The sequence below is a fragment of the Plectropomus leopardus genome, chromosome 14 (assembly GCF_008729295.1).
Source record: "Plectropomus leopardus isolate mb chromosome 14, YSFRI_Pleo_2.0, whole genome shotgun sequence".
NCBI classification, from domain to species: domain Eukaryota; kingdom Metazoa; phylum Chordata; class Actinopteri; order Perciformes; family Serranidae; genus Plectropomus; species Plectropomus leopardus.
In genome coordinates, this window is record NC_056476.1 from 11654045 (window position 1) to 11681300 (window position 27256).

Here is a 27256-nt window from a genome sequence, read left to right on the forward strand (position 1 = left end):
CCTAGCTGTTGTCTTGGGTTACGTGTGTGCCTGTTTGGAATGTATTTGCCAATTGAATGTCCTTTCTGAGGAAAAAAAAAGGTATTTTTAGAACATGGAAGTCTTAAAACAGTTATATAAAGAACAGGTCGTGTTTCTCCCCAATATGTCATCTCATGAGATTTTTGTTTTGTTTTATGGGCCTACTCTTTTGATCATCATTCAGAAAAAATTGGAAGGGTTATGTTTGATGCTTCAGTAACAGTGTGACCTGAGATGCCAGTTCATTAATCACTTACTATACAGCTTTTTGTAGAAACCATGGTGGCATTAAGCCCTTTGGACTCTTAAGTGGTCTCGTTGACAGGAAGCCAAGTGTCACGTCAGAGAATAACACCGCTGCAGTTTCACTTTGGCTCGGCTGCCAGGTGCATGTCAATAAAAGTCTATGGGTTTGGGGCAGCGCCTTGTAGAATATTAACTACCAGTATATTTAAAGAGTGTATCATCAAACCTTCTGTAACTGTTTAATTGATGTGCTCCATCAAATGTAAATTAACTATTTTTCACTGTTTTAGTCCAGTTTCCATACTTGCTCTGCATATGCTTCCAATACATGAAAATTGATTTTGATACAGTTCCCAATAGTGCCCCCAAGTCTCAAACATTTGCATCGGGTTAATGATGTTTTGAAGATCAACACCATACAGAACACATTTTTTTCATAACCAAACTCTTATACTTTGCTTCATTAGCTTCCTCTACAGTCTCTAACCATCAGAGGGGCAGATCAATAACAAATGTGGGAGCTTTTCAGTCTTAACAACACAACATCTAATATGGCTCTCTTCTCCTGTCATTACAAATCCGAACTCCTCTCTGACCAATTAAGCACAGTTTTTGCCTCTGTACCGAGGAACCTGATCAGGCATGTAAATGAATGGCACTGCGTTGGGAAGCTGTGGAAAGTAGGAGGTAATGGTCTCTGAGTTCACCTTGCTTGGCCTCTGTTTTGTTTCATCGATCCGCTTTAGAATAACAAACAAAGGTTCCTGAATAAAGTGGCCATTAGCTATTGTGCAATACGCTGAATGTTTGTTGATTTTGTATAGTCAGGGTTTTTGACAGAAAGCAGTGTTTTGATACCTAAGATAGTACATGTAAGCCTTTCAGATGATTTAACTCAGTGGTTCCCAACTAGTCCAGCCATGGGTTCCAGATTTCTCCTTAGTCATTAGTTCTGGGTCCACTCATTAGAAAAAATACCACATTTACAATTTTTTTTTCACAAAATGTGAACAACATGTTGGCTTAGAACACAAAGAAATAAAACATATTGCAAGAATAAACAGAAACGACAGAAAATTCACTGAAAAATAATAGGTGTTTTTTTACAGACAGATTCAGAATGGACCTGCATCCCACTTTCGGACCATGACCCACCAGTTGGGAACCACTGATCCAACCTGAATAGAGAGGACATATTTTTGAGCAGACATCATGTTTCATTGCAGTAAAGTAAATGCATATGTGTAATGGCTCAGTGGCTCCATAAAATGGCTCATCTCATTTGTTTGAAGGACATAGAGTGTACATTCTTTCCATTGTCTGATAAATCCTCAATCTGAAGGGTTGTTGACCATCCATGCTGTGCATGATGTTGAGAAAATGTGTTTAGTGTTTTCATACTCATACCATATCATACTTTAAAATTTATAATACAATCAAGAAAAGTGCACTCAGTAGAGTGCAGATGTCTACTGAGGCAGCCAAGCAGCCAATCGGACTGATCACTGCTACTTGAAACAATACTTGTAATACCCACAGAGGCGATTTCAGGCGGTTTAGCACATTTCAGAAGTGTACCAGAAAGCAATAACAGTACGCACCTCATCTATTTTTTGCAAAGCCACTGCTCTGTTGCACAGAGCAGATGGAGTTTTCCTGCTACCAGGCAATGTATGTGAAATATAGATAAATTTAAGTATTAACTTAAGTTAATACTTAAACAGATAAAACAGACAAAGAAAATAGTTGCTTAGAGTAGACGCATAAAAATCTGTGATGATGACAAGGACAAAATCAACTTCAAGCAGGAAAAAGTCTTTGGTTCTGAATTGCCCCTGCTGTGGTAACAGAACAAGCTGCAGCCTGAACTTGGCACAGCTGCGTCTGGTGGTAGTGTCCCTCCTGGCTCCCTGAGGGTCAAGATGGCTGTGAAGATAACAAAAAAATGTTGATTCATTCATCTTGTTTAAATAACTAACATAATCAGATCAAAAGGTATCGGGTATGGAATGAGTCTGCTTGCTATTGTTCAAATTGAGACCAGGATTTTTAAGCATTCAATGACATCTTATAACCAACTGTTGAGAAAATGCTAAAAAGACACTTTCTGGCAACATTCACAACCCAATACACAATCACTGTTTTTACACATGTAAGAAAAACAGACTTTACGTCTCTAAAGTGCAAGTGACGCTTAAAATGTGGATGGAATACATGGCTGACATGTGCTTCTACATACACAGCCTGTTACTGTCTCATTCCACGATAAAAGAAATTACGTGTACGTGACATGCCTGCAATTGCCTCATTGCAAAATCTTTTCAGCTGTAGCTCTGTGGTTCATGTCTGGCTTTTTCAAGAAATACAGGATTTAATGTCACTTGATAACAGTTGGTCAGCATCTGTATTATTGCATCTCACAGTTTCTTTTGTTGGCAGTTAGGTTTGGGATTGAGGGTTGGACTTTATTACAGCTCTGGTACAGCAGGCAGAGAGGGACCAGGAGCTGCAAGCTTTATAAGTCTCTGCATTGATGTGGCTGCCCTATGCAATATTTTTATTGTGGAAATTCATATTGCAAGAACAATATAATGTCAATGCAGTTGTGCAATTTATCTGTCTTTGGGTTTCATGGGTCTTATGCAACAAAACATGGGTGGGGGAGGTGCCTTCTTGATAACCCCATTGACTCACTCGCCGCAAAAGCTCAAGTGGGTAAGTGAAAAATATATCTGGCTGTCTTGTAGTCACATTAATGACAGTGGAGCCTGATGTTCTCTATGGTTTACCTTTTGGTGGTAACTAGTTATTTTATTAACCTCTGATCACACAGTGGGTAGCAGCAATGCAATAAATCCTGTGTATTGATTGATTAATTTGGCATTCTCAAATTATTTTAGGCTGTATGATTTTAATATCACATCTTTTTATTGGCCTCAGTCACTCTTTATAGTTTTGAGGAACCCCTCTTAAACATTCTTTTTCAAGTTTTAATTGTCACTGTCCAGCTGTGTCATGCCCCCCTCTGCCCATGCTGTAGTGCAGCCTTCACCCCAGCCTCACATGCCTGTGATTGGCATGCATGTTAATTGTGGTAATGAAGGTCACCCAGAGGAGCAGCTGGAGTTCTTCTCTGTATCTACAACACTCCCTGTAGGAAAGTTGCTGCCTGGCGTGAACCCCACCAGGACACCGAAAAACACCATATGCTCCCCACCCACCACCTCACACCTTTCCAGGGCCTGCCACTAAGAAATTCAATCACAGGGCCCAGAGCCATGCAAGATATGTGAGATACTGTGATCTGCTGTCAAAACTGGGATCAAGTGAAACAGAAGAAAAAGAGGCTGCCCTAAGGTTACATGAAGTGACTTTTGGCCAGTGGGTATTGAAATTAACTCAGAAAAAAAGAAAAAAAAAAAAGAAAACCCACAACCTTGAGACACCAAAGTTTTTGTCATGTACGTATAGCTAAAGCAATAATTAACCCTTTGAAAACCTAAAAAATGGCTTGATTTCTTACAAAAACATGGAAAGAGGGCAATGAGCAACTTAGCAAAAGATGGCCCAAAAAAAAAGTACAAAAAAAGAAATACCTAAAAAAGATTAAAAATTTAAAAATAAAAACAAACAAACAAAAAAAGGAAATGACCTAAACAAAAACCTCAAAAAATAACAATTTTGTAAAATATTTTTAAACATTTTTACCTAGCTTTTAAAAAATAATTTTCTAAATCTACAAATTTCTTGCATTTCTTGCCAAGTTGCTCATTGCCTTTTCTTCCAATGTTTTTGAAATAAAGCAAAACAATTTGCTCTGATTTTGAAGGTTTAAATAGGTTTAAATACTACTAAAAGTGATGTTTATCCAGGTTTCAAAGCGTTAATATTCAGCAAACACAACAATTTAAACATCCTAGCAGAGTTCTGTTACTAATATTGTCGTGTCCTGTGATTATTCTCTGTGCAAGGGGAAAGTTAAATACTTTATTTTACCAACAAAAAGTCTTGTGCTTGCTCATTTCAATGCAAGATGCATTCCTATCTCCTTCAGCCTGTCCTCTCAGACCACAAAGCCCAGGGTGCAGCTGTGTGTGTTGCACATCCATTATATGTTGCTCATCTGTCTCTTGATACTGCCTGGCTGAAAACCATTTATCTTCAATATGCCAATTTTTCACAAAGTGAGAAAAACAACTTAGTTGTGGGCAAGGTGACATTATTTTGGGGAAAATCTGGAGGATTTTGAGGCTGTTTTATGAGTCTTAGAGTTTGAAGATTTTTTCCCGACCTGTAATCCCGCTACCTAATCTGAAAATGCAAGAATCATGAAACTCTGAGATGCCTGGATTTAAAGGGCAGCAGTGCCTCTGCAACAATGTGTGGGAATCCTGCCAATGGATAACTTTTTTATTAAAACTTCTCACAGCAGTTGCGGAAAGATCAGTGAGACTGACAGCCTCATATAGAATATATGTCATAAAATGCTAAGGAAAACAATCATTTGGTACATTAGTTTGTTAATGATTCGGCTTGTTGAACACTCTTCAAGTTTGCACTCTCGCCCGAGCCCTTTAATTGGAATTGGCCTTAAGACTTTATAATTCGGATTTTGTACATTCTAATTATTGAATACCAACAGCGGAGGTTTTATGGTAATTTCTATTTGGATTATGTATGATTGTGATTATGATTTTATGGGCAGAACTTCCTCACTACTAATTGGTCCATGATGCTTGTAGAGCACAAAAAGTTTTGTTTTGAGGTCACACAGTTTTTAAAAATCACTAAGAATTTTAAAGGAAGAAAAATAGCCCAAAACGATTAAAGAAAAAAATAAGTTACCAAGTGTTTTTTTTTTTTAAATCACCAAACATTTTAGAGAGAAACAATCAAAAATTTTTAGAGAGAAAAAAAAATCGGCAAAAATTTTCACCTAGTATAAGGTAGTACAAATGCATGTAATGCATTGCTAATGCTAACAAATAAAAAGCCAAACACGTTGAAACTGTGTGCTTGAAGACATTCATGAACTATAATTCAGTGTTTGTGAATAATATTAACAAACAGTTGCTCATGGGACTTTGTTGGGCTGCATCTGTTAATTATTTTAGCAATTGAGTACTGAACCAAATATTGGTTTATCAAGTAACTGGTTAAGAATTATTTTTGCTTTATTAAAGATAATTAAAAAAAGAGAAAATAAAACACGTTACTTACATGAACTAATTTGTTTCCTTTTAGGAAAGTCAGCATTTGTATTGCTTAAATTGCATGCCGTTATTAGGCTCCTGTATTTTTGATTATTGAGGTACTTTATGCATCACTGTGAGGGAACTGTTGTAGGCTTCTGAGTTTCATGTCATCTGGCAGGCCCTTGTCAGTGGATAAGCGAAAAACTTTAGGGGCTTGAAGCCTGCAGGGAGGCAAACAGTAATGTCACCCTCTGTCTGGTCCGCTCTGCGGACTGGATGCTCTCTGCTGAGATGCTGAAGCATAGACGCCATGCTATTGTGGTAAACTAATTTGATTTTACAACAGATGTACTGTGCAGACTTCATGTTTTCTTTCAGCTTTAAATTATCCCAAACTTTGGACACTTTCTGTCATTTTCTTTGGCTCGTCTCTTCTCTTTGCCTTTTGCTTTTTTCCTCCCTCCTCCGTCATTTTACAATCCACAAAATCAAATAACGCCCTCTAGTTTGAGCAGGGATGTAAGATTTTGAATTGTCTTTTTCACACCACATGTTCACAGCATAAGGACATTGCACCATGGTTGTCATTTGTGCAAAACACATTGTGCTGTAGTATATGGATTAAAAGAAGCTTTGATGTAGATAATTTGCATAAATGACTTTCAGTAATAAAGTTTCTCATATTTGTAGGGAATACTTTGTAAATTTGCACATAGCAGAAGTGTAGTAATAAAATAAGACCACCGGGCAGTCAGACAACTCAAAGTTTAGTGCTTATCGAGATTTAAAGGTTAGATAGGATGTGGACTCTCACGTTGGCATCTCACTCTCTGCAGGCAGCTGTGTGGCTCAGCAGCCTAGTGACAGCTGACTGCAGGGACTCTAGTGGTGTACTGTTGAGACTTCCTCTGTCAGGCACCGGGTGGGCTCTGCTCTGGTATTTCACATTAAGGGCATGGCTTTGCACCCCTGTGGGCTCCCTGACTGTGCTGTATCGGTACACGCTGGTTACTAGTGGGATGCCAAGCACACACTTACAGAAAAATATGAATCTGTTGGACATTTTCTTTCATTTATTCATGGTTGGAAGATAGTTTCAGAACAACTGAGGATATTTCTAAACGTTTTTACAAGCTAAATTGAAGCCAAAAGAATGGAGTTTCTCATTTTTATTCTTGAACATTTAATCCTGTGCTAAAGACGGAAGGAAAGGAAGAGTGTTATCATAGTTTAATATCATTCTCACAACCCCCAGCTGTTTTCCTGCTACATTGAACATCCATCCATGGAAAGGCCAGATGGAAACCCAATGACTGAGGGAACAAATGAAACTTCCTGCATGTTCATGATCCATCCTGGCAGAGTGACAATCTGTGCCCTTCAATGACACTGTTCTGTGTGTGTGGTTATGTGTTTGTAAGTGTGTGTGAGTGTGTGTGTGTGTGTGTGTGTGTGTGTGTGAGTGTGTGTGTGTGTGTGTGAGAGAGAGAGAGAGAGAGAGAGAGAGAGAGAGAGAGAGAGAGAGAGAGAGAGAGAGAGAGAGAGACAGGCCCCCAGGGCTTTTGTTGTCTTTTTTCACTTAGTGCTCTGGACCGCAGAGTTACAGTCATTACACTGTAACTCCCTCTGAGCTGGGATGACGTTCAGGGTATAGCACATTACAGAAAAACTCTTGACTTTTTAGAAAGTGTGCTTGTGCACTTACCTAAAATCTGACATTCCCTAAGATATGACTATCAAACATATGCCAGACAGGCTAGATTAGTTATGTCACTATACACTTTATGTATGTCCTCATATGGGACATACGTCTCATTTAGGGCCCAGACTTCTGGAAACCTGAAACCTCTAACTGAGAGAACTTGCTAGTGCAGAGGTCAGAGTTTGCATTAGGGTAGTGAATTATTTTTTTGGATCTTAACAGAACCCTGCAGGTTCTTTCCACAATCTGCCAAAAACCTGTCGTAATGAATATTGTATGTGCCACAGCTATTAACACTGTGTCAGTGACTGCTAGCTAGGCTACAAGCTAAGAAACAACATATAAAAGACGTTAACTACATTTATCATCCTGACATGACTACTAGTGGCCAATTTTGCTGCACAACAGACTCCTCATCTGATTGCATGTCAAACTGAGACTCACATATGTGTGGCAGAATCTCTCCCATGTTTTCTCAAATTCTAATCCTAGTCATTTTGATGTACACTGCTCTTTAACCAGTCAACCTAGCGTGATCAGCACTGCAGAAATCAGAAAGCAATGGTGGATTGGGCAGAGGCCAGATCCAAGAATTTCCTCAAATAATTTCAGGAAACTGAAACTATTTAAGAAAAGATGATCGAAGTGGTCAAGTTATTATCATATTGGAAAAGAGTAATGCATAGAAGCTGTTGTCATTTGGTTCTTTATGTTAGGTTTGACAATCATCAAAGGCAGCACTCTTTTCTCTCTCTCCCTTCTTTTCTCTTTTTTTGTATTGGCACTTTATATTCTTTCATTTGCATTGTTTTTCTTTTTATGTGAGTGTGTAAGTCTGTCTATACACATACATATACATATATTTTTTTCCTATGTCTTTTACTTAGCCCTTTGTTGCTGTACAGGGAGGTTGAAATTATAAAAGATGAAAAAACTGTGGAATTATGAAATAGAAGTAAGAATTTTAACATAAAATGAAATATATTTCTACATTTTTAAAACTATGATAACACTTAATAGATTTAAACCTGTGCTGTAGCTACTGTCATTATCTATCATCATTGATCATTATATATAGATTGTTATGATGTACTGCTGAGTGACACATGTTTTCACATAGTTTTTCATTTGAAAAAGAAATGCCATCAATACATGAGCCATGTAAGGAGTAAAATACATGAAATGATATGATGGCAATAAATTAAAAAAAAAAAAAAAAAATCCAGATTGTCAAAAGAGTAGATCTGCTTCTGGCCCCTTCATAGTTTTATTTTGTAACTATCATGTGGTGAAATCATGTTAAAAATTGTCTGGAGGGGAACTTTTTCTTTTAGATGTGAGTTGAGTAAGAATACATTATTCTTTTTTTCCAGGTAATTCTGCAAAAGTTCTTGAAGATGAATTAAAAGTTTGGTAAATCAGCCACACAGGTGTCCCCAATGACGGGGAGCAACTGAAAACCAATATAAACATCCAGTGAGTGAACCAGCAGGCCTAATTGGATTCTTGGAGAATGTACTGATCTGGATTTCAGGTTTGTTGTTGTTGAAATTGTTGAGCTTTTCCAACGTTTCTCCCCTGTTAAGGTCATGCCTTTTATCTCTTTAATACACCTGCAGTGATGCTGCTAACGTCTAATTTTAATGCTCTCTTGAATTGCTCAAAACCAAACTGCATTACACAAGATCACATCATACATTAATCAATGTACAGATTAAGTGTAACCAAATCAGATTTATTCATGCAAGTGCCTTCTTTTAGATTTACTGCCCCGTGCGGTCATTGACACTGGCCATGGACTGCAGTTATTCTTTAGGGATGTCTGCTGTGACAGTGATCATAAACTCATACAACATAAACTTAACAGAGTCACCTGTCATACCAAACCCTTGTTTCATATATCACTGCACAAATATGTTCCTGATGCACAGTTGTATATGTTTATGTGGTTAGATCACCCTGCCTTTGTTCTTCCCATGACCCTTTATAATGTGCACTGAATTATTCATCCACCTATTCACTTTGACATTGTTGATGAACACTGAGAACGGGACTAATGGATATAAAACAACAGCAAAGACAAAAGGCGATGGGCATCCTGTGGCAGTAGCGTGTTTATATGTCGTGAATGAAGTGAATTGTGTGACCCTCATGTTTGGGATAACCTCACTAAAACCTCACCAAAAACTCACCATATTTCTACTACTGAGCAAATCATTTTGGGAACTACCCCTCAGTTAATCATCAATTTCCAGTTTAATACAATACACATGTGCCTTACAGACCATTTAATTGCACACATCTGTCACCATTGCGTCATTTTCAGAGATCAGGTTAGGTCATCTGTATTATCTTTTAGATCACTGTTGTGAATGTGGACAGCAAATACTGTACTAGGCTGCTATGATGGGAAAAAACTATCCAGCAGAGGCCCCCTGGGCTCCTGCTATAGTCATTATTTTAGCGGTATAGCTGCAGTTGGTGCAGAGGACATAATCCAGGCTGCTGGAATTTTAAGTGCTATGATTATAACTCCTGGGGTTTGTTGTTGTTCCTTAAGGAGAATAAATAATGCAGCCTTCTGTTCTGTGTAAAGGGATGTTTTTAAAATGTCATTTGTGGCTCAGTTGACTGTCTTCATGACCTTGATCATACTGAAGTCTGGATTTGTGGAGGAGGTTCTTGCTCAGGAGTTCTCCTGGAGCCTGTCACGGGTGAGGAAGACTGATGGATGCTCATTACTATCCAGCCGTCCACGGTGACATGACTCATTTATCATGTACCCCAAAACTTTGCATAGGTCAGACGCTTATACTGTTTCTGCTGATGTGTGTGTTGTGCTTGAAGAAAGTTTTTTTTTCAGCAGGTAAAGCAGTGATGTTCATTAATTTGCATGAAGAAGAACTTTAATCATATTTATACCAGCAGCAGGGGTTCTAACCTAACTCCAGAGGCATTATGTTTCTGGGTTGTCCGTCTGTCCCATTCTCTTAAACACAATATCTCAAGTTTACTTTGACAGAACTTCCTCATATTTTGCGCAATTGTCCACTTAGACTCATGGATGAACTGAATAGATATTGGTGATCATAAGTCAAAAGTCAAGGTCACTGTGACCTCTTATGTCTCATGAATGCAGTATCTCAAGAATGCTATTGCAGCTTTAAATAAGTTAAGTTTAAATAAGCTGCCCATAGATGCCATGGGATATGACCATCTCACTGTATTTGGTTACCCCACCCCCCACCAACAAACAGTTAACTGAGATTTCAGTAGTAGTTGACGACTGTGTTCTCTTCTGCGTCCTCTCTATTGACTTTACACATCTGCCTTTTGTGAAAGATGCCAGGTCAGTTGATGCATTCAATTGATCCTCCAAAAATGGGAAATTATAAAGGCTTGCTAGAAATGGCTCTAATAAATGCCTTGAGGGGATTGCTTTAAATTTGGCACAAATGTCTGCTTGGACTCAAGGATGAACTATCAAGGCCACTTGGACCTTTTATCCTTCTCGTTTGCCTGAATGCGGTAGTACTTGGACAATAATAGCTAGCATACCTAGCTGCTGTAACAACAAACCAAATCAATCAACCAGGCTATCTGACAAATTGTTATTTTCAGTGTTATATCAGCACAGAATCTCACAATAATCTCCCCACCATAAATCAGTTGATTTATTTTATAAGCATGTAATTTAAAGTTTTTGTAGTTAAACTATACTTTGTGCACATGAGTTCCATTATGCGAGTAACAGTTGGTGTCTATATATTTTGCACATTGTGTGATAAAAAGGCCTACAGGAGAGTGGAGCAAATACCATCTGAGTCAAGTGAGGATGACACCAGTGGTAGTGATGATGAATTGCTGCCAGAAAAAGAAGGATTAGTAAATGCTAGCAGCAGTGACAATGGAGCTGAGTGAGCTGAAGATGGAACAGAATGAGAATATGTTAAATATGTGAATACTGATATGTGAATTTGATTAATGCCATTTAATATACATACTATTTTTTGTATAAAACATATTGCTTTTATCCATTGGTATGTAAATACATATTTCTTCAGTTGAACAAATCAAATGCATGCTATTCACCGGAGTGGAAAAACTACAAAATATGAATTTAAATTTTTTTCATGGCGAAAGTGGAACGAAAGACTTAAGGGGGGAAAAACAGCTGAGATTGTCATAATTCATGCATTAAAAGGAACTCAAAGATGTCATATAAATCTATATTTCCTACTGTGAATTGTATTTACTCCTCATGAAATATTGACCTCACCCTATAATCCTTAGAAAGTATTTCAGGTGAGGTTTTAATCCCGTCTTCATAGAATACGTGGTAGGAATTGTGAAGACAACCTTCATCCAATCCTTGACATACATTAACCACACATGAACGTGCACACACATACACGAATACACACACTCTCAACGATAAAATCTGTGTTTTTCATTACATAAGATCACTTTCGACAAAAGCGACAGCACTTCCTTTGAAACAGAAACAACAAACAAACACCAATGCTTTTTTTAGCCTTAATCTTATGAAATGTAGATGGTGTCTCGATGCTGAAAGAACAAAGTGCCCTGCAGCATTTACATGCTGCAATCATTTCCCTCGCTATTCAAAAAATGTCTAATGCTCTTGTAGTGCCAAAAAATATCTTTGTCTGAATTTATCTATCAGAACCATGACAAGGAAACTTGTCTGTTTTCTTTCTTAAAAGCCGTTATGTATTCTTGAATATTTGAAGTGGGCTGTGCAATATTAATGCTCCATGTCTCTCCTTCCATATTAGATACAGACGGCGCTTCACTAAACCTTGTCTAAAAGAGAACAGATGGGCCAGGAAATGAGATCTGGAAACAAGCCTGTGCTGTAATGCTTTGATTCATCATTTGATTTCACTTTTTGGGGCTTAAGGTAGAATTCAATGGGATGACTCACCAGCATTCAGTCCAACTCCATCAGATGTTTCAGTAATAGCTCTGAACAATTAAAGATGTTGGGATAATAGATATATTAGTACAGTTGTAGAATTCCTCGATTGCTAACATCACAGGACTAAAAGCCAGACCACCCAGATAAGAGACCAGTACCGCTGTATCTCCAAAATGACCATGAATAATGGAGAGTTATTAGGGGGATACAATTACTGCAAGTTGGATTTAGTTGAAAAGGAAAAATGACATAATGAAAGTGGAGTTTTGAAACATTTCCTAAAGAGATGTTTCAGGTTATAGTGAGACAGGGACTGTGCAGTGTTGCTTCTGTGATGAACAACATATTTCACTTGATCAGAATGATCTACAAGCTCCATCCATCTTGTGATCACAAACAGGTTATCTCTGAACATTTCTTTTGAAAACTTTGTGACCCAAGTTTGACACAGAGGTTGTTTTTGGTTGAAAGCTTTCTGTTCCACATCGGTTTATGTCATCCTGAAGAAGTAAGTGTTGAGGAATGCACTTTGTTTTGGCTGTTTGAAATACCGGCACATGCTATCGCATGATTATATCCAGATTAGGTTGTTATGAGGTCCTTGTGTATTAACACTCACCAGAGTTTTGGCACATGCAACAAGTTTTGGATGTGTTTTATCTCTTTCCACGACAAGCTGAGAGGTTGTGCTGCAGAATGTAATGACCTGACACCACATACTTCTTTTAATGCCTCCATGCTGGTGATAGCCAATGCTGGAGGCATTTTGTTTGTGTGGGTTTTCTGTCTGTACATCTGTATGTCCACTCCATTTTTGTGGAAGTGATGACTCAAGAACGCCTTAAGAGATTTTTTTAAAATATAGCACAAACATTTACCTTTACTCAAGGAACAGCTGATTAGATTTTGGTGGTCAAAGGTCAAGGTCAATGTGAGTCTCATTCTTGTAAACGTGTTATTTCATTAAGACTTTGAGGGCATTTTTTTTTTTAAAATTTGGCACAAACATTCACTTGGACTCAAGGATGAAATGATTAGATTTTGGTGCTCAAAGGTCAAAGATGAAGGTCATGGTGATCTCATAAAACCTATTGTTGGAAATAACTCAAGAATTCATACGTTGAAATTTCACAAGAATGCCGATTAAAAAGTAATAATAAAGTTCTGACATTTCATATCTAAGAGGTCAAGGATCAACTGTGACATCATAATGTTCTGCAAAACCACCTTTTATGGCCACTACTCACTATCTGAAGACAGAATAAAAAGGGGAGATATTTGGTCAGATACCGAACTGGTGACATGAGTCTTTGATTTCCACCTTGAAACTGTGCTTCTTCCTTCTGGGTCACTAGGGGGAAGATGTTTGTGAAGCGTCTATGTTTTCACAGACATGAATGTAAACTCTAGTGTAACTTTACTGGTGTGCGGAGGCAGACATCTACTTGGTGGTATTACTTTTTTTGGTCTTTCTCTCCCACTTTCTCTTTAATATACATTTTATCTCTCTAATATAGCTGTATTTACATTCCCTCGTGTTTGTTTCTTACTTATTTTTGAATAAGGAAATGCCAGCCAACAACCAAATAGCTTTAAGCATGTCGGTGTCATATAAAAACACAAGCAGTTCAAGTTTTACATGACCAGTAGGCATGATAGGCTGATGGGAAGATTCTTCCATAGCATCAGAGGAGGAGAGAAGCCTCAGGTTGGTGCCCCAGTGTAATTAAATATGTCCTTGTATCCATAGGCTCTGGCTCTAGAGGAATGTCTACTATGTGAGCTGGGGCTAAGCCTAAATAGCTGGGATATTAGGTGATCCACAGAGCACTGGATGATGGACGCGCTCAGAGGGTCATAAGGTGGAATACAGGCCTCAAAAGAGACCTTGTGTTTCCTTCCTTGGATGTGCACAGGAGCAGAATGTAAAATGAGAAAGAGCAACACAATGACCTGCCTCGGTGGAAAGTGTGATTGGTTTCTTTACCTTTGTATTTGATGATGTTTTCCAAAACATAAACCTATCTATAACTTGCTCCAAGACAATGCAATATTTTCTCTTAGGGCTGTACCTGGTATATTTTGGAATAGTTGAATAATGCAGTGGGAACCAATATCCATTTTTCCTGAAATTGCTCTGACAAAAAAAAGGCATGATGGACATATCTGTGTGTCATCCATTATGTTTACTCAAGTTGATATATATCATTGTGGATGACCACAAGATAAGAGTTCAATATCAGAAACAAGACGTTTCTACATTTGTAGCCAGTTTGGGCGGCAGTAGCTCAGTCCATAGTGAGTTTGCTTGGGAATTGGAGGGTTGAGGGTTCAAGTCCCTGTCCAGACCAAGTGTGCAGTGTTGAGTGCTAGCCAGTTACCAGTTTTCCTCTTGGGCAATGCTGAGGTGCCCTTCAAAAAGGCACCAAACCCCCAGCTGCTTGGGGTGCCTGTACATGGGCAGCCCCCTCACCCTGACATCAAGAATTTCCCCTTGGGGATTGACAGAATATTATTTTTATTTACATTTTAATTTACTACATATGATTGAAAAGTGATCTTTATATTCCGTAGTTGCTCCCACCAAGTCAGTGCACAGCAGGCAGCTGGCTGAGAGCTGACCGCTCCCTGCTATCATCGAGGAGGAGGAGGCGTCATGTGTGGGAGTAGTGGGAGACAAAAGCCTGGTGTGGTTGCTGGTTTTCTTTCAACCTGCACAAATTATGCATCAAAATGAAGCTTCAAACCTTACATTTTGTGCTGTATGAGTTAATTTCCTCCATTTAAAAAATCCTGTCTAAATATTACCAAAATATTTTACCTATTCTATTATGATGTAACATGTTGTATTTATTAGCCATAGCATTTTGACATTACTGTGAAAAAGGGAGAAAGAGGGGATGACATGCAACAAAAGGCTACAAGTTGGAATCGATCCCATGGCCGCTGCAGCAGGATCATAGCTTTTGTACATGGGGCACCTGCTCCACCAGGTGAGCTACAGGGCACCCCATATACAGATAATTTTGTACACTTCTACAATATTTTGCTAAGTGTCATAATTCTATCAATTAACATTTTTGTTTTTAGGCACTGTATGTTGACCCCAAAAACTACTGTAGAGGTCGAAACCTTTAAATAAGCAAACTGGTTCAACATCTCCTGTCTTTGCCTCTATTTGCTAATGGCTTCTAACCCTCTTAATCTTATCTGCCGCCAGACCTGCATATTCACTTTTTGTTTTTCATCTTCTCCTCACTAACTGCTGCTCTGAATGTTTTACTCTGTGATGACTTAACTCGTCCTGTTACTTCATTAATCAACTACTCAAGTCTGCACTTCAGACATCAAAGGAAAATGTCACAGTGACCAGTAGTGTGTTTGCACTGTATCATATAAGCTGTCAACAGGGCAACTCATCACCCCATGACCAAAGTGTCTTACCATGTTACAGTTCAGTTGCTATGATTAGTTTCACGTGTACAACCAAGTCAAATTCAGTTCAGTTGTGTAACTTTGACCAGAAGAGAGAAAAAAGAAAGTTCAGATAACATAAATATATTTATTTAGATTACAATATGTATAGATTTGCTTCAGTGAATGAAAAAATGCAAATGCAGTAGATAACAAAACGTAATTTGTTGAACATTTAAGTTCAGCCACATTCTTTAAGTAAATAATTTCTGCTTTGATTTGAACTTAACTTAAAGAATCTTCGGAGCCTCAAATGAGAGTCTTCATTCTGGAAAGCTGACGCACATAATTTGTCAAGCCTCCAGAATCCTATTAATGTGTTGTCCTTGGGTGAGTGTTATAATTGGATGGATAACAGATGTGTCTGGAGGCCAAAGGCAGCTATGTTTTAAAAAGCTCATTTGGGTTTTGAATTCTTACTGTTTAAAGGAGCTCAGATGAAAGGAAGGACTTGACTATCAAAAGATCCTCACAGACTGGTTTTATTTGGAACATATGGTTTGAAAGTGATGCCAACATGAGGTTATTTCAGTGCCATGTGAGTCGTTGTTAAGTTAATTAAATGCAAAAATGCAAATTCAGTTTTATTTAATGTGAAAATGACAGTTCGGCTTCCATAATGATTCCTTGTCTCCTGGTGTTTTAGTCATTTTAACAGCTATCAGCAGTACCCCACTGTGAAGGTTTACAGCTATTAGCAGCAGTGCTCGATTGTTGTTTTTAGGGGTTGTTAGTCACTAAATTCAAAACTACGGTGGTTCAAATTAAATCCAAACACACTCCAAGGTGGCATAACACACACAAAACAAATCGAATGGGAAACTTTTCCTTGTAACAACTTGCTGAGTTGAAAGCCAGCTATGACAGACAACTTAATTCATCAAATATTCACAGGATTATTAATGTTTCTTGAGCAAATTTTCAAAACGTCATTTAGAGGATCACTGCATTTGGTCGTGATTAAGGTGGAAGTCAGATATTTACTGTCTGCTGCTTGCTCATTAAAAATCATTTCATGGAAAAAAAGATTTTTTAGACATTTAGGATCAATGTGAACATGATGACAGTCAAACAAAACTGATATTATTCATACAACACTAAGTTTTAGAGTGAGATTTAATAGAATTGCTTTTTCACAGTCTTTAGTAAATGTATCATTGTTGTCTTAGGACGTACAATTTTCCACCACACTATTGTCAAGTGTTGTGTCAAGCTTATAGTATCTGTTGTGTAGGTAACTTGTCCCTCCCAAGGGTTGCACGAGACTGATCTCTATTCTGCAGTTATTATTCACCATGCTATATGCACTCCCCTTTACTATTGGTGCCTTGCCACTGCATGGGCACCATCCTGTAGAGAAGGCCCTGTACACAGCAGCAACTGTGTCTTCAACCCCATGAATAGACTGTAGAGGCCTTTGTTCGGGGCTGTTCTTGCAAGTCTAGCCAGTGCCACTGGTTCATTCCAGTGACAGCTTCTTTCTGGAGATAACAGTGTGTTCCTGCTCAAGCAGAGTGGGGGCAGCTTTAAAATAGACCTGTAATCACAGACCCAGACGGTGAAAAGTGTTAGACATGCCTCAGGAGGACAGCTCTAATAACATGCCGCAAAATTCAACCTGTAAGGCAAACTGTTTGATTATTTACCTTGTGCAATAGTGTCCTTGTTTCCAACATACTAAAACCATTCTCCTACCCATAGATGTATCAGGATATCAGGTTGTTTTTAAGTACCTCAGGAGGTAGAAGTAGACAGTGTATGTCATCATTTATAGCAGCCTCTTTAAAAAAGTGATGAAAGCATTTTTTTCCCCAAATCACATGAACTCATCTGATCTTTCATAAACCCACACTATGTAATCTGTGGTTTCTTGTTATAAAAAAATTGAAAGACACACTAGAATATGACTTTCAAATGTTGAATGTTGGATAAAATGTTAATACAGACTCAAAACAAAAGAAAACTTTACACAACTACTTTGAAACAGGAACATAGGAAAGGAAAGAGTAAGAAACTATTAGAATTTGCTGAATGTAAGATACTGACATAAATGTTCATTAGGCTTGGGCGTTATCACAGTATTACGGTATACCAGGGTATTACAAAATCCCTATGGTATGATTTTGAATACAGTCAAAAATACAGACTCTCCTTTTATCTGTTGAACTGATACTGAGATTCTGTATTGAGGTGATGTTGTGCACAGCATGGACCACCAGAGGTCAGTTTCTACTGGTAGAACAGGTAGCTGAGCTGAGTAAGATGGCGACTGCGAGTGGTGGGGATAATGTTACAGGAATAGAAAAAAGGCAGACAGCAATGGCGGAGAAAAAACAGCGTAGCGCCAGCATATTTTCACATCTAACTCAGTGAAGAAAGGGTATAGTTTAATCAAACTAGAGTTATTGATTGTTGGAACAATGAAAAAATTAACTAGGACAATGTTGGTGAGTTTTAATTTGTTTCTGTCGAGTTTTAATGAGCCGTGTTTTACGATGACTCAGAGGGTGTACAGTTGCATTTTTCTGTTTAATAAGGAATATAGGTAGAGGAATATTTCCTTCTTGACATTTTGTGAGTTTATTTTGTTTATTAGACTAAAAATAAGTTAAGAGAGCTTATGGGATGTAGCAAACTTGAATACAAACAAATCTCTTAGCTGGAATGATCGGGGGAGAGAAATACCATAGTATACAGTATACATGTCAGTAAAGTATGAAAAAATAGATACGGCCCAAACCTTATGTTTATTTTTGTTGTAACTTATTTGTTCCCCCTATTTATAATTTAAGAGTAACATTTGAATTATCCTGCTTTTTAGAACCATTTGTTGCATAAGGCTGTTAATGATTCATGTGGATTCAGCTGTTTAGTTTGTCCATATGCATATGATCCCTTTAGGTCACTTCTGGCCCTCAGCCAAGCCAAACAAACAACAGTACACAGTTCTTTGTAGCCCAGCACTTTATAGCATCCCCCACTGTCTTAATGATATCCAAATGACTTTAAATTCCCATCAATTATGAGAGTCAAAGTCACAAGTGAACAATCCTAGTTCGCTGTCCTTGTATGAACTCGGCCAGGTGCCAGCCCCTGCTTCCAGGTGTCTTTTGTGTCATGCAAATGAGAATGCCATGGCAACCGTGTCCGCTTACTGTCAGAGCACAAAGCCATTGACTCCTGACTGATTTGTCAAGAGATCCTCAGCCCACCTGGTTGAGACAGAGGCTGTGAAATGTTTCTTTATAGTAGGACAGATGAGAGTCAGATGATTAAAAACATACTGTCAACTCTCAGGCTTGACTGAATGAGTGTACTCAAACTGTAATCGGAAACATAAAAATCTGTTGAGTGGCACAATCAAAGATTGCCGATACAAAGTTCAAGAAAGTTTTTATATTTGCTATTCAAGACACTTGAGGTCAGATCATTCCTTGTGCTAGATATCTGGTGGCACATAGAAATAAATTAATTTTATGTTTTAGGGACCAATAAAAATTTGTCAGTCACTATGATAAACATAGAAGAGTTCATCATTTCAGTGCAGGGCTACCCTGAGCTTTCCATTTATGAATAATATTTTAGGCCCAGTACGTAGGAAACAACGCCTCGAAGAAGATCAGTTATGCACTTAGGATTTTTGGTTTGTAGGCTTTAATGCAGTGCTGGTTATGGTCATTTAGCAAACTCAGACGCAACCTGCCTGTGCGCTCTTGAAAGCTGGCACAGAGTAGACACAAGAGAAGCACTCATCATCTGACTTCCGATCAAAGACGCAGCATATGTGCCAGCCCTAGTTCTCCACATTTTTATTATTTTTTTGAATTAGTCATTTCTTCTCTGTGGGCGCGTCTTGGAACAAACAGTCATTCCAAGGGCAACATGGTGCCTCACTGACTGTACAATTACACACTATCCTCCATATCTGATGTGATCTTTTGTTATTCTATGGTTTTGGATTTTCATATCTCCTCTCGAATGGACCAAACTGCTGAGGTTGATCATATTTCTGGCTTTGGATGGCGATTTTTGATAAGCTTTAGTGTTGACATGAGGATTAAGTTGTATTATATCAGGAAAAGGAAGATATTAATGTCCTGCCCATACGGGTGGTCTTTCTCCATTTTCTGTTAGATCTTGTTGAATCATTGGCATGAACTGTTTCTGCATGAATTCCACCGTTGTTCCTATAGTATTGCTCGTACTGGATTATATTTATTTCTATAATGCTCCATTAAACATATCCACAAATGCTTGTATGTAGTCATAATCGACAACCCGCACTTCTCACATGATCATATATGTCATTACTGCTTTTGCTGGTGCTCATATTTCTCTGTTAACAACCACAACTGTGATAATATTTCCTTTAGGGAGAGCTGATCCCAAGGTTTCCTCTGTGATGTCTGAGAGTCGTACAGTATGAGTTTTCTTTCAGCAGCAGCGCTCGTGCTTAGCCAAATACAACAAGGGACTGATCCACTGGAGGAAGTGAGAGCATGTCACCATCAGAGCATGAGAAAGGAGCAGGACAGGAACCCCATCCGTGGCCTTCCTCTGACAGCCCACATGGAAACAATGGCTTTGGCAGCCAGTCAATGGTTGCAGGCTTTTCCTTGTCTCTAGATGTTTTATGGAGCCAGGTTAGGTTTGCTCATTCTCATAAAGTTTATTATGCATTACCATTATGCTGAGGGTGTGATTGCGATTGTTGTGTTTGCTTTGTAAAAGTGAAACAAGTCAGGGAAGTGTGTCACATTAGTTTCACATTCAGTGTACTTCAGTCCATATGTAGGAAGGGGTTTTTGTATCTTTGTCTCTTCACTCTGTGAAGCAGTTCAAGCTCCATGAACTTTGGCCTGTAAATCTCAGTCTCAATATGCTGAGCTCATCAGCATTGTGAACATTCATGTAAAAATGATACATGGAGGAGTGGTGGTTGGGTTGGTGTCTGGTTGAATAGTAATCTAGCTAAACAATATTACAAGATACAGTCTTAAATTGGATATGCACTGATCAGCTTGTTTGGTTATGACTGATGGGTTAGTTCTCAGATATAGCTGATCCTGTGCAGATCGAATTTACATGCATGTGCCGCATGATAGTTCACGTCGCAAACAGCAGCACTGACTAATGTCAGAGCCACTGCAACTTATTCTCAAGAGATGTTATTTATTTCCAAGCATGCTGCACATGGTTTGAAAGCTACTGTGTTAAGATAACTAGCAGAAAGGGGTGTATCGCCCCAATCTGTATTAATCATGGAGCTGATAAGTAACTCAAAAGTGTAGCATAGCAAAGCTAATTCTGGAATCATCCACAAAAATTGCATTCAGTGAATGTGAATATCGAAATTAGTAACTTACTGTGACACTTGATATGTATATTGATAAAATTAGGCATAATGTCAGCATGTCTAATGATGGGAAAAACATTCTACTCCCTTCTTTGATTTTTGTCATCAGTGGTTTTATCCCAGCTTGCCTCAGTGATTATTTTGCCTCAGAATGACTTCTCAAAATTAATTTTTTCTCCATGTTCGCAGTATCACTCACTATCCGTTTGAATTTATCATGAGAGCAGCTTGAATTTTCATTTCAGTAGAAGGACTGAAAGCATACAATTTTCACAGTCTTGTCCTTGATTGCTGTTTCAATACAGCCAGCTCTTCTAACTTTCAGTAATTGTTTAATATGCAGGGGAGCAACTCAGACAAGATGGGAGTCAACAGCTGAATATGAAATTGATTCGAGAGGCTCAAAGGTGTCTGGCAATTTGATTAAGACCTCAGTGTTGATGTGTTGACGATTTAGCTCCGTGGCCTTGAGATGGCGGGTCTCTTTCACAAATCCACTGATGCATTCAGCAGTCAGGTCTCAATGTAATGTCATACTTTTTATTTAAAATGAAAAGCCAAACAGTAGATTGAGACCGAACATGCCGTGGATTTTTCTCCCCATGTGCGGAACAGATCATTTATGCATTTTGTGTTTCATGCCATTTCTCCAGTATTATGCAACTGTTATTCTGATCCTGGAGAGAGAGTGATTGTTTTGAAAGCAGGCTCACTACAAAGCTTGTTATGTGACAGTGAATATGCTAATGCAGGAATGTGTCAGTCAAAGCCTGTTAGGCTCAGCGGGGGGTCACACTCATTCATAATCAGCTTTGTTTTTTTTCATCTATTGTTTTACAGTATGCCGTGGGCACAGACATTTACAACTGCTGACATGAGCGCTTGCTACAGTAAAAGTACTGTTGCTGTATTTCCAGTGTGTGATTCCTGATATGCCAATTCCCTTCGCTGACTGATTGTTCTGCTTTGGGTCATTGTATATTTTGTGATAAGCAAACAGAATTGAAGCTTGTGCGCAGCTTGACTGGAAGGCAGGCTACACTTTTCACATAGGACTGAGCTGAAATTATTGCTAGATAAGAAAATTATTCCACAAAAATGCCAAACATTCACTGATTGTATCTTCTGAATTCTGAGGACATCCTGCATTTGTCTGTAAATGTAAATTGAATGTCTTTTTTGACTGTTTATCAGACAAAAAAGCAATTTGAGGACGTAACCTTGGGCTCTGGGAAATTGTGATGGGCTGTTATCACTATTTTGTGACATTTAATTGACTAGGCAGTTTCAATTAAAGACTTATTTCACTGCGGGAAAGATGGTGTTTTCCAAAACTGGGTTGTCTGTGAAGTAGAAACTTGCAAATACTTTTTGAATTGGTGCTACATGACTAAAGAAAACAGAGGAAAAGGGCTATGGCATTTATGTTTCCTAACTACCAGAATGCACTGTGTTGCACTGGACAAGTAAACACTCTTGTGGGTGACAAAATGCAAGCTTTTCTGCTTTGACACCATCTCAAATTACAGTCAGCTTAAATATGTTTCTGAAAACATTTTCGGTGAGAAATAGGCAACGCAGAAACAGAGACTTGGTTTATATTTGATCATCAACCTAGTTTTACTCTTTGATCTAAGTTTGGTCTGAGTTTTAATCTGGCTTTTTAATTTGGAGTCACATTACAGTCTTGATTTAGGTATTAATCATGGGGTTTACTTTATTTCATCCTTGTTGTTTATTATTAAATGAATACTTCCTTGTCTTTATATTCAGTTCATTTAAACCACTGCCCACATTGATATGATGAAATGCTGGTTGAAAATCAGCAAAGTATTCTTTATAGTGAAAAAAATATTGTCACATTAATCAGAAATGAAAATAATCACTAGTTCCAGTCTCATACAGTATTGGACCTTTCTGGAAGGATAAGGTGGAAGAAAGGAGATAAATGTGGATTCGACAAGTTGAATTCATGCTGTACTAGTCTTTTATCTCTTAGCTACCAGTCCTCCACTTATCAAGTGAGAGCAATAAAACCTTATTTCTACTTAATCAGTCTGGGGAAAGTAGTGGTCCTGTGTTGTAGTGTATCATCTAACACGAATGTAACTCAGAGACAAATTATTGTCACTGTGAATTGGGTGACCTTCGTTTCTAGACTCCTAACCTTCAACACAGCAGTTCATTACATCCAGCTGTCTTCTTTATGAAATTTTCAGTTTTCTGGAGCTTCTGTTAGCCCTCTGTGTGACCCGAGACAGATCTGATCACTCACTTCATCTGTTTGTCATGGTTTCCTCTGTCTGGTTGAATAAAAATAAATTGTCAGAGAAAAGATTAGAAAGAAGTGCCTGCCAGTCGGCCTGTATTTTATCTGTCTGCCTCTGTCTGTCTGTCCCACCCTGCAACCTCAGGCCAGCACCTAAAGTATTAACAGCAGCTGTCTAAATGGATACAAAAAACATATCCAAACATTGCTCCTCTCAGGGGAATTCTCTCACTGAATGTATCACCTGATGTAACATCCAGCCCTACCTATGTTTTCAAGATCATTTCCAGAGAAAGGTGTGGCAAAACTAAACACAAAACAAACACAGAAACAAAGGTAAAATGTAACATGAGAACCAGCAGGGATGCGTTTTTTGCAATGGCGGTGATGGCGACCCGAACACTTTACTCTTTCTGAGATGACACAATGGTAAATGTGGGAGAGCGGAAGCAGGGGTTAGCTGCTAGGGTTAAAAAAGCGATACAGGAACACGTTGCCCCTGAGAACTACAAAAGGGTTACACTATCCAGCCACACACAGAACTGGGAGTTTCCATGATCTCTAAACACGCAGTAGTGTTGATCTCTGTATGGGAAGAGTCACACATATCCATGGGAAGAGAAGTGTACTGCAATGTTAGTGGGGTCAGACTAAGGACAAAATGATGATGTCATTGGACAGGAAGTGAAAAGACAGAGGCACTCAAAAACACCTTAGCACCTCATAAACATTGCAGTTTATTAGCATGTAGGACAAACTCATTAGGTCATCCACCAAAGTAGACAGAAAATGACTCCATGAATATGCAAGTAAACTTTAAGATTGTTTTTTCTTGTGTGTGTAATTTTGTCCATTTTATATTACTCTGTGTTCCCTCTCTTAATTTAGAAGTTTTTGCGGGTCTTTGAATGCAGCGCGGCAGCAGTTTGCGGAGTTTGAGTTGCATGGTGGATATTTAATCAGTTGATCCAATCAGATCTGATCTAATCGATTGCCTGCAGAGGCAAGTAAAAGCAAACTTTAAGATCTAGCGTAATCGTTCTTGAGTTTCACTTCCACAGCACCTAGCTTTTGTGCTCCATCTGTTCCTATAGTACGCCCTGTGCTCCGACAGTGTGGTGCAATAAATAACCGGACAATATATGTACATTCCAATATTGCTTCTAATGAATGGTACAGCTCCAAAAATAAAAAATCAATATGTGGTAGCAGATGTTATTGAATATTGAATTATGTTGTTGAATGAATATGTGAGAAACCCTGTGATGTGTTGGTACTCCTTACCTACTGCCATAGCTTCCTCTGGTGAGGGATAATGCTTCCAGTACTGCTCTAACATGTTGCTGTTTTTGCTTTGCAACAACCCCCAGTCCATGTTTTCAGCCGCATTGACTGCCTTATATTGTTGTTACTTTCAGTAACAATTCCACCTAATCATCAGTCTAAGAAAAAAAAATAGACAATCTGCTTACTGTTTGTGGGGATGTTGCTTAAGTGTGATTGTTGTACCATCTTATACCTAATAATTGTAATGGAAACACATGTAATGCCACTGTTGATTTGTGTTATCAATATGTCCATTTTTCTCTTGTGACTTGTTTAAAAGAAAATATCTCCATGCTTGATTGCAGTGTACTCTGATACCCCTTAGATTTAGTCACTGCACCACTGCACCAGTGGAAGAAATACATCACATTCTTCAAGAGAAATGGGTTGTGTCCAGTTCAGTGTAAACACTCAGCAATTTCTGCTTTGACAGGAACAATATAACTATGTCTTTATGTTATTTCCTAAGTAGTGTGGAAAAATGTTCTTTATTGAGCTGGAAAACAACAGGACCTCAGTGCACAGTACACTGTATATATAATTATTGCGCTCAATTTGGCAGGGTTTTTCTGTTCATACTTAGGCTGTCTTCTCATAGGAAATGTTATCATGATTTCTGTTGCTGTTGGCTTCAGAAGTGAAATGTCCATTGTTAATGGATGCTTTTGTTTCTGCCGCCCACAGAAGGAAGTGTGCACTTGTGCTTGACTCTAATATTCCTCACCTTGTGACCTGAACTGTCCATTTATCCTAATCCAAACTTTGCTCACTATGTCATAAACACTGGGGCTACAAGTTACACAGAGACTTCATATTCTGGAATTTAATGTTGGTGTTAAATCTTGCCTGGTGTGTTTTCCTGTTTTTGTTTCCACAGTGACAAATAAGAAACCGTCCCACGTATCCATCACTAAGGTGAAGCAGTTCCAAGGATCTTCTGCCTTCGTAAAAAGGTCACAGTGGACAATCGACCAGCTGCGGCAGGTCAACGGGATTGACCCAAACAAAGTAGGTTATTCCCAGTCATCTTCAATGACTGCTATTTATTTAATTGTATAGCCAGAGTTTTGGGGCGGTTAACATGAGTATTGCCGATACAGACCCAGCAAACATTGGATGGTCACTCTAAATCTCCGGACAAAAATGATCCCGGTCAGACACCGAAAACTGCGATGCAGTTATGAGACAGATGGCCAGATGATGATGTTTCTAGTACAATAGTAATCCAATCCACATATTGCATATTTTACTATGATAAAGTTAATTGTTTTTTTTCTTCTTTTTAATAATTTTCTGGTCATTGTTCATCTCCATAATTCAGGAACAGAAGGGGAGATACTGAATTGGTGACACTAATCTTAGGTGTCCCTTGACACTGTGCTGATTGTATAGATCTTCTGTGATGTACTGTCATGGCTACACATGACTTCACTAACTCTCATTCATGTCCCTGTCTTACTTCTTCCAAGGACTCTCCAGAGTTTGACCTGATGTTTGAGAATGCGTTTGACCAGTGGGTTGCTGGATCAGCAGGAGAGAAGTGCACCTTCATCCAGATTCTTCACCACACCTGCCAGCGCTACAGCTCAGCACGGAAACCAGAGTTCATCAACTGTCAGTCTAAGCTGCTGGGGGGTAAGACAGTTAAATAAATGCTAACTGTCTTTAAGTTAATACTTCTGTTTGGAACACAGTGGCTCTGCTATGCCACACTCACTGCTGTCACTGTGCTGTAAGCCAGTTTGAATCTGATTATGTATGATGACAAGCAGCACCTGCTATGAATGAAAATTCATGCTTATTCCTCGTCCTCGTCCTCCTCAGCATCTGTTGAGTGCTCTGCTCAAGAGAGGTTTATAAGGATGTCCAACAAGAGGCATTAGCTGCAATTCAAAGCATGTGACATTGATCAACTGGTTTAAAGCACATTGAAATACTCGATACAACACTAAATAATAATTTCCCCTAATTTATGTGATGATGACACATTTCATTGTGTGCTTGAAGTGTGTGAGACTCATTGTTTTCAGTCGGTTTTCATCCTTGAAAATAACATTAATCATCAAAGGAAGAGCTGTAACAGTCAATTGAAAGCTAACAACCCCCTGGGAAAATAACATTCATTTCATGCCCAACCAATACATGAAGAAATTATCAAACAAGTCAAAGCACAACCAATTCCCAAATGTTTACAGGTAAAATGTAAATGTAAAACCACATAATTGATTTTATCCTGGCTGCAGATTGTGTGTTTGTTGCACAGGAGATTCAGGGTTCTAGTGCTGCTTGATGGTTTCCCCTAAAGTGAAACCCAGTGGGGAGTTCAGCATCCTGAGCTGTTTAGTCAGATATTGATTTGTTTACAGCCAACCTCATCTTTGAGCACCATTCAACATGTTGTATTATTCATGGGATTATTTATGGAGACACATCCTGAACCTGCCTCTTGCTGCGTGTCCATCTGCCCCAAGTATACCAGAATCAATTACTAAAAATTGATAGAAACATGTTTACTTTGCTGGATTTTAAACTTTACATGCTAGTCTTACTTTGAGCTAAGTCACAGAATTAATAATGCCAACACAGTTTGGAGTTTGGGTGATGCTGCAGCTTTGGAAAGTTTTGAGCCTTCATTACATTGCACGGAGCTATAATATGAATTGAAAGACGCTATAGTTACTGTCAAATTCTCATTGTTTCTTTTTTTTTTTCTTACTCTGTACGT

At 38.5% G+C, this 27256-nt stretch overlaps 1 protein-coding gene across 5 annotated transcripts in view; it reads left to right on the top strand.

Moving 5' to 3' along the window:
* stxbp6 (syntaxin binding protein 6 (amisyn)) overlaps positions 1 to 27256 on the top strand; it is an 81573-nt gene that overhangs the window by 38025 nt on the left and 16292 nt on the right. For all 5 annotated transcript variants that reach the window (XM_042500463.1, XM_042500465.1, XM_042500462.1 and 2 more), the window contains 2 exons: positions 25409 to 25539; positions 26001 to 26166. In XM_042500463.1, the coding sequence (XP_042356397.1) occupies positions 25409 to 25539; positions 26001 to 26166 (297 nt within the window). The remainder of the gene's footprint in view (positions 1 to 25408; positions 25540 to 26000; positions 26167 to 27256) is intronic.